This window comes from Silurus meridionalis, chromosome 3 (assembly GCF_014805685.1).
Source record: "Silurus meridionalis isolate SWU-2019-XX chromosome 3, ASM1480568v1, whole genome shotgun sequence".
Classification (NCBI taxonomy): Eukaryota; Metazoa; Chordata; class Actinopteri; order Siluriformes; family Siluridae; genus Silurus; species Silurus meridionalis.
In genome coordinates, this window is record NC_060886.1 from 20,652,037 (window position 1) to 20,665,227 (window position 13,191).

The 13,191-nt window shown below is 37.7% G+C and overlaps 1 protein-coding gene across 2 annotated transcripts; it reads left to right on the forward strand.

The window, feature by feature from the left end:
* Positions 1-8,325: 8,325 nt before the first annotated feature.
* c1ql2 (complement component 1, q subcomponent-like 2) lies at positions 8,326-12,739 on the forward strand. Of its 2 annotated transcripts, none has more exons than XM_046841195.1 (2): positions 8,326-9,747; positions 10,312-10,499. In XM_046841195.1, exons 1-2 carry the CDS (start codon positions 9,162-9,164, stop codon positions 10,353-10,355), a joined length of 630 nt encoding a protein of 209 aa, XP_046697151.1. In that variant the 5' UTR covers positions 8,326-9,161; the 3' UTR covers positions 10,356-10,499. The 2 variants fall into 2 exon arrangements, with proteins under 2 accessions (XP_046697151.1, XP_046697141.1); XM_046841185.1 differs by having other exon boundaries at positions 8,345-9,752; positions 10,312-12,739.
* The last annotated feature ends 452 nt before the right edge of the window (positions 12,740-13,191 follow it).

Consider the following 13,191-nt stretch of genomic DNA (forward strand, 5'->3'; position numbering starts at 1 on the left):
GAACCCTGTCGGCTAACGATACCTGTGGCAGTCGTTGTTTACCCGGGCCTCGACCGATCCGGTATGAAATTCTTATTTGTTATCGGCATATTCGATTTGGCACATGTTTTACGCTGGATGCCCTTTCTAACGCAACCCTCCCCATTTATCCGGGCTTGGGACCGGCACTAAGAGTGCACTGGCTTGTGCCTCCCTAATGGCTGGGTTAGCAATACCATATACAGTGATAGACTGAAAGTCCATTTGGACTGATTTTGAATGTATTTTGTAAGTTAAAAATGCTTGAGTGGAGAAAACCAAATCGGCTAGTTTTCATATTGTGAACATCATTCAGATGCCATAAATAGTTTTTTTTAGGAAATATAGACTGCTTTTCAAATAAATAGTATGTAAACAGTATGAAGAATTGGAAACAATGCACTGGGTCACTTCAGTGTGTTATGCACTGCTGGTCATATCACATCACTTTGAAATTTAAAATAAAATAGATTGGTATATCTAATATAGATATGTATTATCAGCATGTCAGCATTTTTAAATACTATATGGACAAGATTGTAAAACTCTTGCTTGGAATGACAGGTTTTTCCCTGTGTCATGCACATGTTGTTAGGTAAATAGGCAGTGCCCAGTAAATGGGGCATGAAGAGATGTACACAATTTGCTTAAAATCCAAAGTCTGGACAGAAAACAAGTATTGAGCAGGCACTGTATATTCACCTATACCTAAGTGCACAGGTGCTGAGAAGTTAAAATGCTTAAATAAAACTCTTACTCAATAAAACTCAAAAGTGCAAGTGTTCAGGTTAATGTTAGCTACTGCAACTGGTGCTAGACTGACCATGCATTAGCAAAGGAAATAGGTTAAAGGTAGCTAGTTATTGATAGCAGATTAGGTAAAGGTCCCTCAACATAACTTTTTAAATGGAGATGGGAAAATAAAATTCTGAAAACTCTAAACATTAACACTGGACTCAAGCAGCTTGTCCATAGACAAATGCTCACAGATCACTATTATTTTAATTTAATTGAACATAAATTAAACTAAAACTAAAGGTACCAGTGATACTGTCCCCTTTTTTTTCCGGATATGCCTGATTCATCCTGATGCTCTACTGAGTTCTCTTCAATTGTACTCACTTAACCACTTGCAGCAACTGAGGTTGGCTCCACATTTATAAACTAAAGATACATGAGGTTACAGTGGTGGATTAAACTCAATAACAATGAGTATAGATTTGGACTGTAATTAGTATAAAGTTTCCTACAGTAGCTATAATTGAGTGAATAAAGAGTTTTGATAAAACTATAATAAATGGGCATTCAGTGTAACCCAGATAAGGAAGTGCTGAAAATGCTAATGTGTGCCAGTGCAGCAGATGGCAAGGATGTATAATTGCTTGATGAAAACAAAAATAACTAAACACTATATTATTTTATTAAGAGTGAAGCTCAGTTACAAATTTTATTCATGTTTAGATAAATGTTAAATATTAAAATATTATACATAAACTTCTCCAATATTTTAGTGAAAGTGATAGATAGATAGATAGATAGATAGATAGATAGATAGATAGATAGATAGATAGATAGATAGATAGATAGATAGATACATACATACATACATACATACATACATACATACATACATATAAGGGGTAAACAAGAAAATCTAAAAATATACTTAACAATTTAAAAACTACATTATCAACTTCGTTTGTTTAGGTGACATTAGCTTAGTATTTATAGTTCCAAAGTTTGCAAAATTTGTATTCACTACAAAATGAATAATGTCAAGTGATATATATCATCTGTCTGACATTATGCGTTTGGAATGATAGTGATGAAGATAATATGAGGAGAAATATTAAGAAGGGAAAGAAAAGCAAAGGCATGATAATTAGGGAGTTCAATTTGATATCAATCTCATTGATGATTATATAGTGATTAGGCTAGCCTGTTCTACGCATACAGAGAAAGTTCAGTTTCTCATCACAGTCTCTCATTTGCCAATTCCCTTCTTTTTGTGCTAAAGCACCACAGCGCAGGTTTCTGGCTGGGCACTGGGGTTCACCTTCAGTAGACCAAGCCATGTATGTCCGTAGAGTGGGTACAGTCCAAAACCAGTTTCCATCGAGAAAGCGGAGACCAGTCCACACATGTTCCGTTTGTGCTGGCAAGCTGATTTTTATAGCTTCATTCATCCAAAAAATTGATGTCAGACTGACCAGGTCGAGGTAATAATTTCTGCAGTAGTCAAGAGCATTTTCCCATGTCATGTTCTGCTCCACTAGAATTACCTCATACCTCACCATGCAGTAAAAGGTGAGATTCCATGAGCATGGGGCAGGAATGACAATATGGAATGCATTCAATACTAGTCCACATGTTCCAGTAGTATATTGTCCTGAATATGGAATTTGTAAAGGATCCATTCCTGACCACTTTGTCAAGTTTTCACTGTCTGCATATAATCCAATCCATGTCCCAATCAGACACATTTTATAGTAGTTTGTGTTGTTAGGACAAGAATTAGGCACCAGAAATGATAGAGACATTAGCTCCTCCCGAGTCGGTATAGTGGACAGATCATCATATATTAATCTGCAGAACAGCTGAGCTTCTGGCCAAGACAGTAAATAATTCACAAAGTAGTGCTCCCTAACAAGACTGTAAGTTAGTCCATAGAGACCGATGATAAGGAACGTAGCAAGCAGAGTCTTCATCATCATTTTCACTTTGAAAAAGTTCTTAAGCTGAATTGTGATTATTTTTTAAAAAGACTACTTATTTAAGTACGCTGTTAACCAGTGATTTAGCCAATGACAAAGGATAGAGCCAAACTGAGCCAATCACGAAGGATTTCAAAACAATGACCAATCACAAATAGAATTTACTAGACCAATGATTGGTCAGTGTAAATGTAATTTTTTTTTAAAGATCAAAGATTAGGTGGAGTCAACTATAGGCAACTGAAGTTAACTCATCAATAATGAGTAGACTGCAGTTAAGGCAAATAAAAACAAATAGCCTTATAACCAAATGCATTATGTAAAAAAAGCAGTAAAATCAGCATCCAAATTAGGAAGTGAATGCCATGAACAAGGTAAAAAAGAATGTACATCAAAAACAATCCTGTATTTGTTTAAGTGTTATATGCATGTGTTAAGTCTGATTATTGCTTATATGCTTAGCATTTTTACATTACCACATTCCTGCACACAATTCTAAAGGCAAAGTCATTCTGAAGCAGAAAAGCATCATGCTGCCTCAAGCTTACTCCTGTTAGCACAGACATACATAAACACACTCAAGTTGTGGTGTCATTACTGGACAGGCCAACACTATTACCAAAATAACTGACAGTTAGCTGTGCTTGAACGGACTGATCATAAATCGATTTCATACCGGATTAGTCAAGGCCCAGGTTACCAACGACTGCCACAGGTATCGTTTGCTAACAGGGTACTGGTGGAAATTGGGCTACTGTTGGCCGAAGGAGGAGAAAGAGAGAAGGAAAAGTCTACAGAGACGGCAGGGAAAGAAGAAGTGTAGGGAAGTGAAGGTTCGAGTTGGTACTTTAAATGCTGGTACTGTGACTGGTGAAGGGCAAGTGGTAGCTGATATGATGGAGCGGAGTAAGGTAGATATGTTGTGTGTTCAGAAGACCAAGTGAAATGGGATGAAGGCCAGGAACATTAAAGGGGGGTTAAAATGTTCTATCGTACTGTGGATGGAAAGAGAAACGGTGTAGGGGTGATTCTGAAGGAAGAGTACAGTAAGAGTGTCGCAGTCGCCACGGCTTGCTTATCAGGAATAAATGCACACCATTCACCTTAACTGTTGATTTCTGTAAAGCTGCTTTGAGACAATGTCTGTTGTGAAAAGCGCTATCGAAATAAACTTGACTTGAGAGTGTAGTGGAGGTGAAGAGAGTTTCTGATAGAGGGATGAATGTGAAGATTTAAGTTAAAGGGGTCATGATAATGTTATCAGTGCCTTTGCTCCACAAGTGGGTTGTGAGATCGAAAGAGAAGGAAAAATTCTGGAGTGAGATAGATGAAGTGGTAGAAAATGTACCTAGGAATAAAAGATTCTGATTTGGGCAGACTCCCAGTGGCTATGTTGGTGAAGGGAACAGAGGTGATGAGGAGGTGATGGGTAGGTATGGCCTTAAAGAGAGGAATGTAGAAGGACAGATGGTGGTAGACAGGTGCACACCAGTGGACTAAATTATATGTAGGATATGCAACCTGAAGGAAATTGGAGACTGTAAGGTGGCAGGGGACAGTGTAGCTAGACAGCATTGGATGGTGGTCTGTAGGATGGTTTTTGAGGTGAACAAGAAGACAAGGAGGAGAGTTTCGCTTCTGATCACCATCACTGTACCCTGCAACATGGTATATCTGCAATAAATGGACATTCGGTGCAACCCAGATGAGGATGGGTTCCCTCTTGAGTCTGGTTCCTCTCAAGGTTTCTTCCTTATGCCATCTTGGGAGTTTTTCCTTGCCACAATCGCCACCGGCTTCATCAGGGACAAACTTACTTATAAAGAACATATTCATTTTTATCACCACATTATCTGTGTAAAGCTGCTTTAAGACAATGTTAATTGTTTAAAGTGCTATACAAATGAAAATGTATTAAATTGAATTGAATTGATTAAAGACTGAAAGAAAAATAAGATGGTGGAAACTGAAGGAGGAAGACTGTAATGTAAGGTTCAGGAAAGAGGTCAGACAGGGATGGACTGAGCTGGGAAGGATGTGCTGAAAGTTAGAGCAATAAAGGATGGAGATGGAAATGTGTTGACTAGTGAGGAGAGTGTGTTAAAAAGGTGGAGGGAGTATTTTGAGAAGCTGATAAGGAGGGAGCTAAGAGTAGGGAACAGGTTGAAGAGCCTGGAGAAGGTGGAGGAGTTTAGGTACCTGGGGTCAACAGTGAAAAGTCATGGAGCGTGTGTAGGAGAAGTGAAGAAAAGAGTGCAGGCAGGGTGGAGTGGGTGGTGAATAGTGGCAGAAGTGATTTGTGATAGAAGGGTATCTGCAAGAGTGAAAGGGAAAGTTTATAGGATTGTGTGGAGACCTGCTATGGTTTAGAGACAGTGGCATTGACTGAAAGACAGGAGGTGGAGCTGAAGGTAGCAAAGTTGAAGATGTTGAGGTTTTCATTGGGAGTGACGAGGATGGACAAGATTAGAAATGAGTTTATTAGAGGGACAGCGCATGTAGGACATTTTGGAGACAATGCTAGATTTTTGGAGGGATGCTAGATTGAAATGGTTTGGACATATGCAGTAGAGAGACATTGGGTATATCGGTAGGAGAATGCTGATGATAGAGCCACCAGGAAGATGAGAAAGAGTAAGGCCAAGGAGCAGGTTTATGGATGTTGTGAGGAAAGACATGTAGGTAGTTGGTTTGAAAGAGGCAGATGTAGAGGACAGGGGATTATGGAGATGGATGATTGGCTTTGGCGAAGAACAACAGATTTGAAAGAAAATATACCTTCATATACTAAAAAGATTTATGGCACATCTACTTCAGCTGCCAACAAATATTTTCTAAATACAGAAAATACAGGTAACTACTATGTACTTTCAACCTTCCAAATTAAAAAGCCTATTCTATCTAAAAATATGAACATGCAGCATGGCTTAGGTTTGCAAAGTTGAGTCTAAGCAATCCACAAGACGTCTGGAACAATACCTTTTGATCAGACAGGACCAAAAATGGACATTTAGCTATAAAACACAGTGCCACATTTGACAATCAACTCCTTTGAATACAAAGTATTTTAGAGTAACATGTGAGGCCGGCTGTTAAAAAGCAAAAGCTTGCCTAAAATTGGACTGCAACAGGACAATGATCTCAAAGACACAAGCAAATCTACAACAGCCAAAAAAAGAACACAATCAAGGTGTTGACGCAACAAGATTTGCACACCTGGATTGGAGAATGGCATTTTTAATTTGCAAATCTATTCAATATGGTTCAAGTCAACCCACTCTAGGACATTCAAAGAGTCCTAAACAACTCCTGGCCAGGTCACCTCTCTTACTAAGACCCTTCACTCACAAATGCATAGTTTGATCATCTCGTGGAAGTTTCCTTTTTGTGCAATTCTTTTTTCATTTGAGAAAAATGGAAGCCACTGTGCACTTGAGAATCTTTAGTGCGGCAGAAATATTTTTTTTGTGCCTTGCAACAACTGTTTCTGAGCTCTGCAGGCAGTTTCTCATGACATGCCTTTCCATTTCATAACCAATCAAGAAACTTTACTAGGTGGGCTCTATTCAATCTGGAAAAAATGATCAAGAGAATTGGGAAACACCTGAGGTACTTTTCAAGTGTTGTTTCAAAGGGTCTGAATAATTATATACACGTGATATTTCAGTTTATTGGTTTATTTAAAAAAAATTACAAATATTTATAGAATTTTGTTTTCACTTTGTCATTATGGCGTTCTGCGTGTAGATTTATAAGAAAAAAAATCAATTTGAATTGTAGTATCAGGCTACAGACCAATATTGAAAGTGAAGAGGGTCTGAAGAGAGAGAGAGAGAAAGAGAGAGAGAAATAGAGAGAGAGAGTGAGAAAGAGAGAGAGAGAGAGAGAGAGAGAGAGAGAGAGAGAGATTCATTAGGACATATACTACAAATAAACTGTAGAGGGGTAGAGCAATAGGCAGCAATGCTAAATTGACTCAGCCTTAAACACTTAATGGCTTTATTTCTTAAATAATTTTTCACCATAGCAAATAGGGAACTACACCCTTTTGGGACATAAAGCAGGCCATAATCATATAAGTATTTACTGTATTTCTTATTGTTTTTAAATATTCTGTATTTTAACAATTAGGTTGTTGTATTCTTATTTGCAATAAACATCTTTCATTCATTCTTTGTATGATAACTCACTAACTTGCTTGACCTCAAGGATCGTTAACGTATTCAGAAGTGGAGGTGGACCGTGTTCTGCCAACAGCAATATGACATTTACTCTCTCTCTCTCTCTCTCTCTCTCTCTCTCTCTCTCTCTCTTTCACACACACACACACACACACACACACACACACACACACACACACACACACACTTGTGCATACACAACTGTACAGACACACACACACACACACACACACACTGCATCATACTGTGACAATATTATTCAAAGTAGGAGAGACACAGCTTATCTACATGTGTGTGTGTGTGTGTGTGTGTGTGTGTGTGTGTGTGTGTGTGTGTGTGTGTGTGTGTGTGTGTGTGTATGTGTATGTGTATGTGTATGTGTGTATGCATGCATGTGAAAAAGGGTGACAGAGGAAAAGAAAGCCCATGCATGCCCTTGTCTGTCTGATGTCCTTCCCTAACAGTGAAAAAGGCAGCTACAAAAGCTGCAAATATGAATGTATTTGAGAGACAAACAACAGAGAATAGAAAACTGGCATGACTAATAGATTTTGCAAGATTCTTAGTAATTTTGTATCAAGGACTAAAACTCTATCTTTCCATGCCAAACATGCAGAACATTGTTTATGACAAAATCTAAATATTGCTGTCAAGCAGAGTTCTGTTTCCATTTTAGTAGTAGTTGATAATAAAGGGCACCCCAATCCATGCACATGCACATACACATCTACAGATTACGATAAGAGCTCATCTTTTTTTCCATCCACGATGTGTCTTCAGTGTCAGATTGTCCTCAATAACTTCATCACTGTCAGTGTTAGTAAAGATTATCTATAAAAAATATTCTAATTTTTCAACTTTCCCAGAGAGAACCATTAAATGTATTACTATAAATTAAAGATTATGGTGCACCCATGACTCTACCTAGAGGAGTCTGCCTGCCAAATGTCAGTGACCAAAAAAAGGAGGGCATAAGTGAAAGTTCAATCAAGTTACATTTATTTATATTTCATATATAAAAACCATTATCTTTGAGTATTTAAAAAAAGACTGAAAAGTCTAAGGAATATTAATAGGAATAAAAGCTAGAAATAATGTAGTTAAGATAAACATACAGAAATAGTGTCTAATATTAGTAAAAACATTTTAAAAAAGGCCAGAGTTTGAGATATTACTATAAAGAAACCAATACTTAAAATTTTCCAGGACTTATTCATGGACTTATTTTGACTGTGCCTCTATCTATCTATCTATCTATCTATCTATCTATCTATCTATCTATCTATCTATCTATCTATCTATCTATCTATCTATCTATCTATCTATCTATCTATCTATCCATCTGTTGTCTGTCTGTCTGTCTAGCCAACAGCCACACCTATTCACAAACCACAAGACAAACTATGACTCCCACCACCCTGATGAAGGAAAGATCCCCAAATAATATTTAAGCAGTGTAATCTTGAAGCTGTTCTATGGCACGCTGTGTCCTGTGTGGGTACTTATGCTTGGTGTAATAGTCGGATGTGGGGGTTCTGAAAGAACAGCTCCAGCTTGCGCTCAGCTTGAACATGAATCTGCATATTTGAACGCAGATCCTGGGGGTATCAAGCAACACTGAGCTGTCGAGGCTTAGAAGCGTTAAACTTAGCCTCGGGGTGCCAAAGAATTAGACAAAGTCGAGATGAAGGGGCAGATTTAGGATTACTGCCTGCGTCCAAACAAGCACCCGTGCGCGTCCCTAATTCTCGTTGATCTCTGTAATCTCCGGTACAAGTGACGATTGTTATTTATGTGTTTGGATGGTAAATATGATCACCGAGCCACTAATCCTATCTGCAGCGGGCGATTTGCCCTGCGCTGGTTACGTCAGCGAGTCTTTGGTCTCTTCTCTGCTCGGTCTGGAGCTCGCAGCGCGCATCCCACCCGTTCCAGTGCGAAGAGTTTCTCTGTCAGCTGCGTGAAGTATAAGCGAGAGTGGCACCACGCGAATTCGCCTCCGGCCAATTTAGCTAAAGGTTACGACACATCCATGCACTTTTTATAATTCCAGCAAGACCGATATTCACCTCTACCTCTTACTTTCTAAAAAAAAAAAAAAAAAAAATTATTTTTGTCCTGTCGCACTTGGTCTGCGCAGCTGCACCTGTCCACCATTGCCCCTAAAACCCACCCAAACGTTTTAACGCGAGCTTGTCGGGCGCTGCAAAGGAAGCGGCTGGTCGGTGCGGCACTGGGTTTCGTCATCATGGTCGTCGTGCTGCTTGTCGCGATTCCCCTGCTCGTCCAGAGCTCCGCCGTCTCTGGGCACTACGAGATGATGGGCACCTGTCGCATGATCTGTGACCCGTACAGCCCGAAAGCGAGCGCCACAGCGCTGGAAGTCATGCAGGACCTCGGCGCCATCCCGCCGCCGCCTCCTCCATCTTTCTCCCGTGGGAACAAAGGTGAACCGGGGCGCCCGGGGAAGCCTGGGCCGAGAGGTCCTCCAGGTGAGCCAGGTCCCCCCGGACCGAGGGGGCCGCCAGGAGATCGTGGGGATTCCGGAAAAATCGGATTTACCGGAGTTCCACAGGGAACAGCTCGAACTGAAACTGGAGATGTTGCCTCGGTGTTTGGAAGTGTCAAGATCGCCTTCTACGTCGGTCTTAAAAACCCACACGAGGGTTACGAGGTGCTCCGTTTCGATGATGTGGTAACTAACCTGGGCAACCACTACGACCCTTCAACCGGCAAGTTCACATGCCAGGTATCTGGAATTTACTTTTTCACTTACCATGTACTGATGCGCGGGGGAGACGGGACCAGCATGTGGGCAGACCTCTGCAAAAACGGTCAGGTAAATATCTTTCTGTTAAAACCTCGTTTTTAACAGCATATACAGTTTTGTTCAGGTCATGTAATTTGAGGGAAGTACTATTCTCAAACTCTATATATAGACACAAATACCACTGACACGTGTTAATCTGAATGTATCAGAATTTATCAGGAAATGCTTTAGATGTAAGAAACTTTACACAATGTACAGCAGTTGCAGTTATAGGTACATACGGAACATCACCTTTTTTTTTTTTTTTTTTTACATTTAAAACATCTCTAAAATATAGTTTAAAAAATCTTTTTGAAATAAAAATCCCTGTTTTTTTCATCCATTCTGTTGACACCTTTAGAGTAATTATCACAATAACATTTTAATCCAAACTCAAAAATAACAAAAAAACTTATGCAAAATTGAGATATTTCGACTCTAAATGTGTTTTTTTTTTAACACTTCAATAACTATTCATCTTAGTACTGTAATATGTGTTTTTCATGTATTAACTCATAGACCATATTTACACTCATATATTATATGCCCACATGTCCCATCTCTCATTTGGCATTTTGTTGGTAAACAGGTTCGAGCAAGTGCTATTGCCCAGGATGCCGACCAGAACTATGACTACGCAAGCAACAGTGTTGTTCTGCATCTGGACTCAGGGGATGAGATATATGTAAAATTGGATGGCGGGAAAGCACATGGTGGAAACAACAACAAATACAGCACCTTTTCAGGCTTCATACTGTATCCGGATTGAGCTGGAGCACAAGAACAGATGCTGAGGTGTATGATCATTTGCCAAATTGACATTAATACAGGCTGAAGCCGCATCAGATCTAGTGCTTCATGTCTGTATATCTGTAGGAATATGCTATTTTACTTACTGCCAGGACCATAAAGTAAACAAAACCAGTTAGATGTTAATGTTTAAAGTTGAGTTTTATTTTACACACAGCAAAATCCCCAGAGTAGAATTAACACTTAAACACTAAAAGAGTAAAAAGGGTCTATCTCATGATAGGATGCTGGTGAGTGTGTCTTTGAGTAAACAGTAATTATATACAGCATTTTAATAACAAAGATTGTTTACAGTAATTGCACATTGTATTGTATTTTTTAATAAATCGACATGCATTTTAATTACATATCGATAGCAGTTTACTACTATAAAATCATTGCTAGAATTATGCATTTGACAGATTTAGTTTTTTTTTTAACTCCTTTATTGTCATATATGCATCTTAAATGATTTTAAAAAAGCTAAACTTCTAGTCAAGTATTATGATTAAATGTTTTTTAAGTAATCATGTGATTTCATGAGAACAAATCTAAGACATCAAAAGTGACACACTGTCATTGACTATAACAAATCATGTTAGCAATATGTATCTATCTATGCTTAGATTACCTATATAGGGTTGCATACAGTTTTATCTCCAGTTCCTCCTGCTTCCCTAAACTCTCTTAATATTTTCTTTTGAAAAAATGACAAATAAAGATAAAAATATAACGGAAGGAAAAGTACTTGCCAGATAAGGTTATTTGCTGCTTCTGTAAAATGGTTAGTTGTGTTAGTGATACTTTATTCTTAGATTCATTGCAACATTCCAGTACTTATAAATAATTTTGGGCTACAGTATTAAACTGTAAAACATATTTATACATATATATTTATATGTATCATATATATTTTTGAAAATATACAAACTGTAGGTGTAAATGTGCATGTCTAACAGATGTTTTTCTATAAGGCATCCAACAATTACATGCACTTCTATGATTAGATTTAAAAAATATACCAACCGGTCAATTTTAAATGTAACTAAATAGCTAGTGTATTCACCACAATTATAGAATGTGAGCATGACATTAGAAGAAGAACTTTTTTTAACACATCCATAAATGTCTTGTAAAAACCAAAAATAACATTAAAGGTTGCATCGTGTACAATTACTTTCTCTTCTGCATAAATAACTGATTAATTCTTTTTGTTTTAGTTTTAGAAATATAACCTAGTATATGAACTAAAATACATAGCGAGTGTTTCACTGCCATTAACGCAAAACCTACTCTGAGCTGTTGTGGACTCATTACCCTATTTATTTTAAGCTCAAAGACACACTTTCTGTGCATTACAATCAGGCAGTTATTTGTAAAGGAGGTTTTAATTCAGCACTGGGCTTTTTTGCTGTGTAGCCTGTTTGATTATGTGTTGTGTGTATAAAATGTATTAAAACTACGTCAAATCAAATTTATGAGGACATTGTCTAAAATGTTAATATCGGTTTGTTTGGGATGTTGATGGATTGCTAGTATTATATGATGTATTTGTCCAGTAGCACAATTTATACACTGCATTGTTCACATTTATTTATGTATTTCAATAAATAATGTTTTATAGTACTGGTTCCTTTGTATGAATTAAATGTTGTGCACAGATGCATCTGAGCCATTTAACATGGTGTGCACATCAAGATCTGAACCAGAGGAGTTTGTGTGGTGTGACATTGACCTAACCAAATAATGTTGATTTGATGTAAATCTCAGTAAAAGAGTAAAGAATGATTGGAAAAATAACATTTCAGCCTGTATGGATGTCTTTGTAAGAACGTGAAAGAGAAAGAGTGTGTGTCTGTGCTGCTAGGTGTTGGCTGGTCCAGATGTCAGGCTTCCAGCTCTGCAAAACTTGGCTCAGCACCAACTTGGCTGCCAATCATCGATCATTCTCCTTCTGTAGAAGAAAGTCTGACCTCTGAACTGACTTAAAAAACTGACAGACATAACCATAATGTTAGCCTCTAAGTCTGGCTTCTATCCCATACTTTAATTATTAAATAAATGTAAGGAGTATAATTTTGTGTATGTGTAGATAGTGATTATTTCACTCTGAATACATAATCCAAATATTGGTCAATACAAAAAAAAAGTGTAAGATAACATATGTTTAAATAACACTATGAAAATCAAACAGTACACAAGTTTATATGTTCAAACAATAAAAATCATTTTAGTTAGTTAGCCTTGTTTTATTATTATTATTATTATTATTTTTTATTATTTATTATTATTATTATTATTGTAATACCTATTGCCTTATTTCATGAATTTGATATATATAAAACAGAGTAAAAATTGTATGTGTGTGAGAGAGTGCTTGTGAGTGATTTTGTGTGTAAGAGAGAGAGAGAGAGAGAGAGAGAGAGAGAGAGAGAATTTCCCCCTGTCATTCTGACTCAAGTTAGTAGGCCAGATTTATTCAAGCTGCCTGGAAAACCCATGATCCATGAAGACTCAACTCAACAAGAAATCAAAACTTACATAAGTTAAAAGATCTGTTATAGGACATGAGAAATCCAAGTCTAGACAGATCAGAATTGATTTAGTGACAATATTAGGTTGGTGGATTTAGTATTACAGCTAATTGGGGTATATTAGTGAGATCTGGTCTATAGATTAG

Bases quoted from the DNA above. Each gene is read 5' to 3' on its own strand.
- c1ql2 (XM_046841185.1), top strand. From the start codon at position 9,162: ATGGTCGTCGTGCTGCTTGTCGCGATTCCCCTGCTCGTCCAGAGCTCC. The intron at 9,753-10,311 runs GTAAATATCTTT...GTTGGTAAACAG, and splicing joins ACCTCTGCAAAAACGGTCAG to GTTCGAGCAAGTGCTATTGC.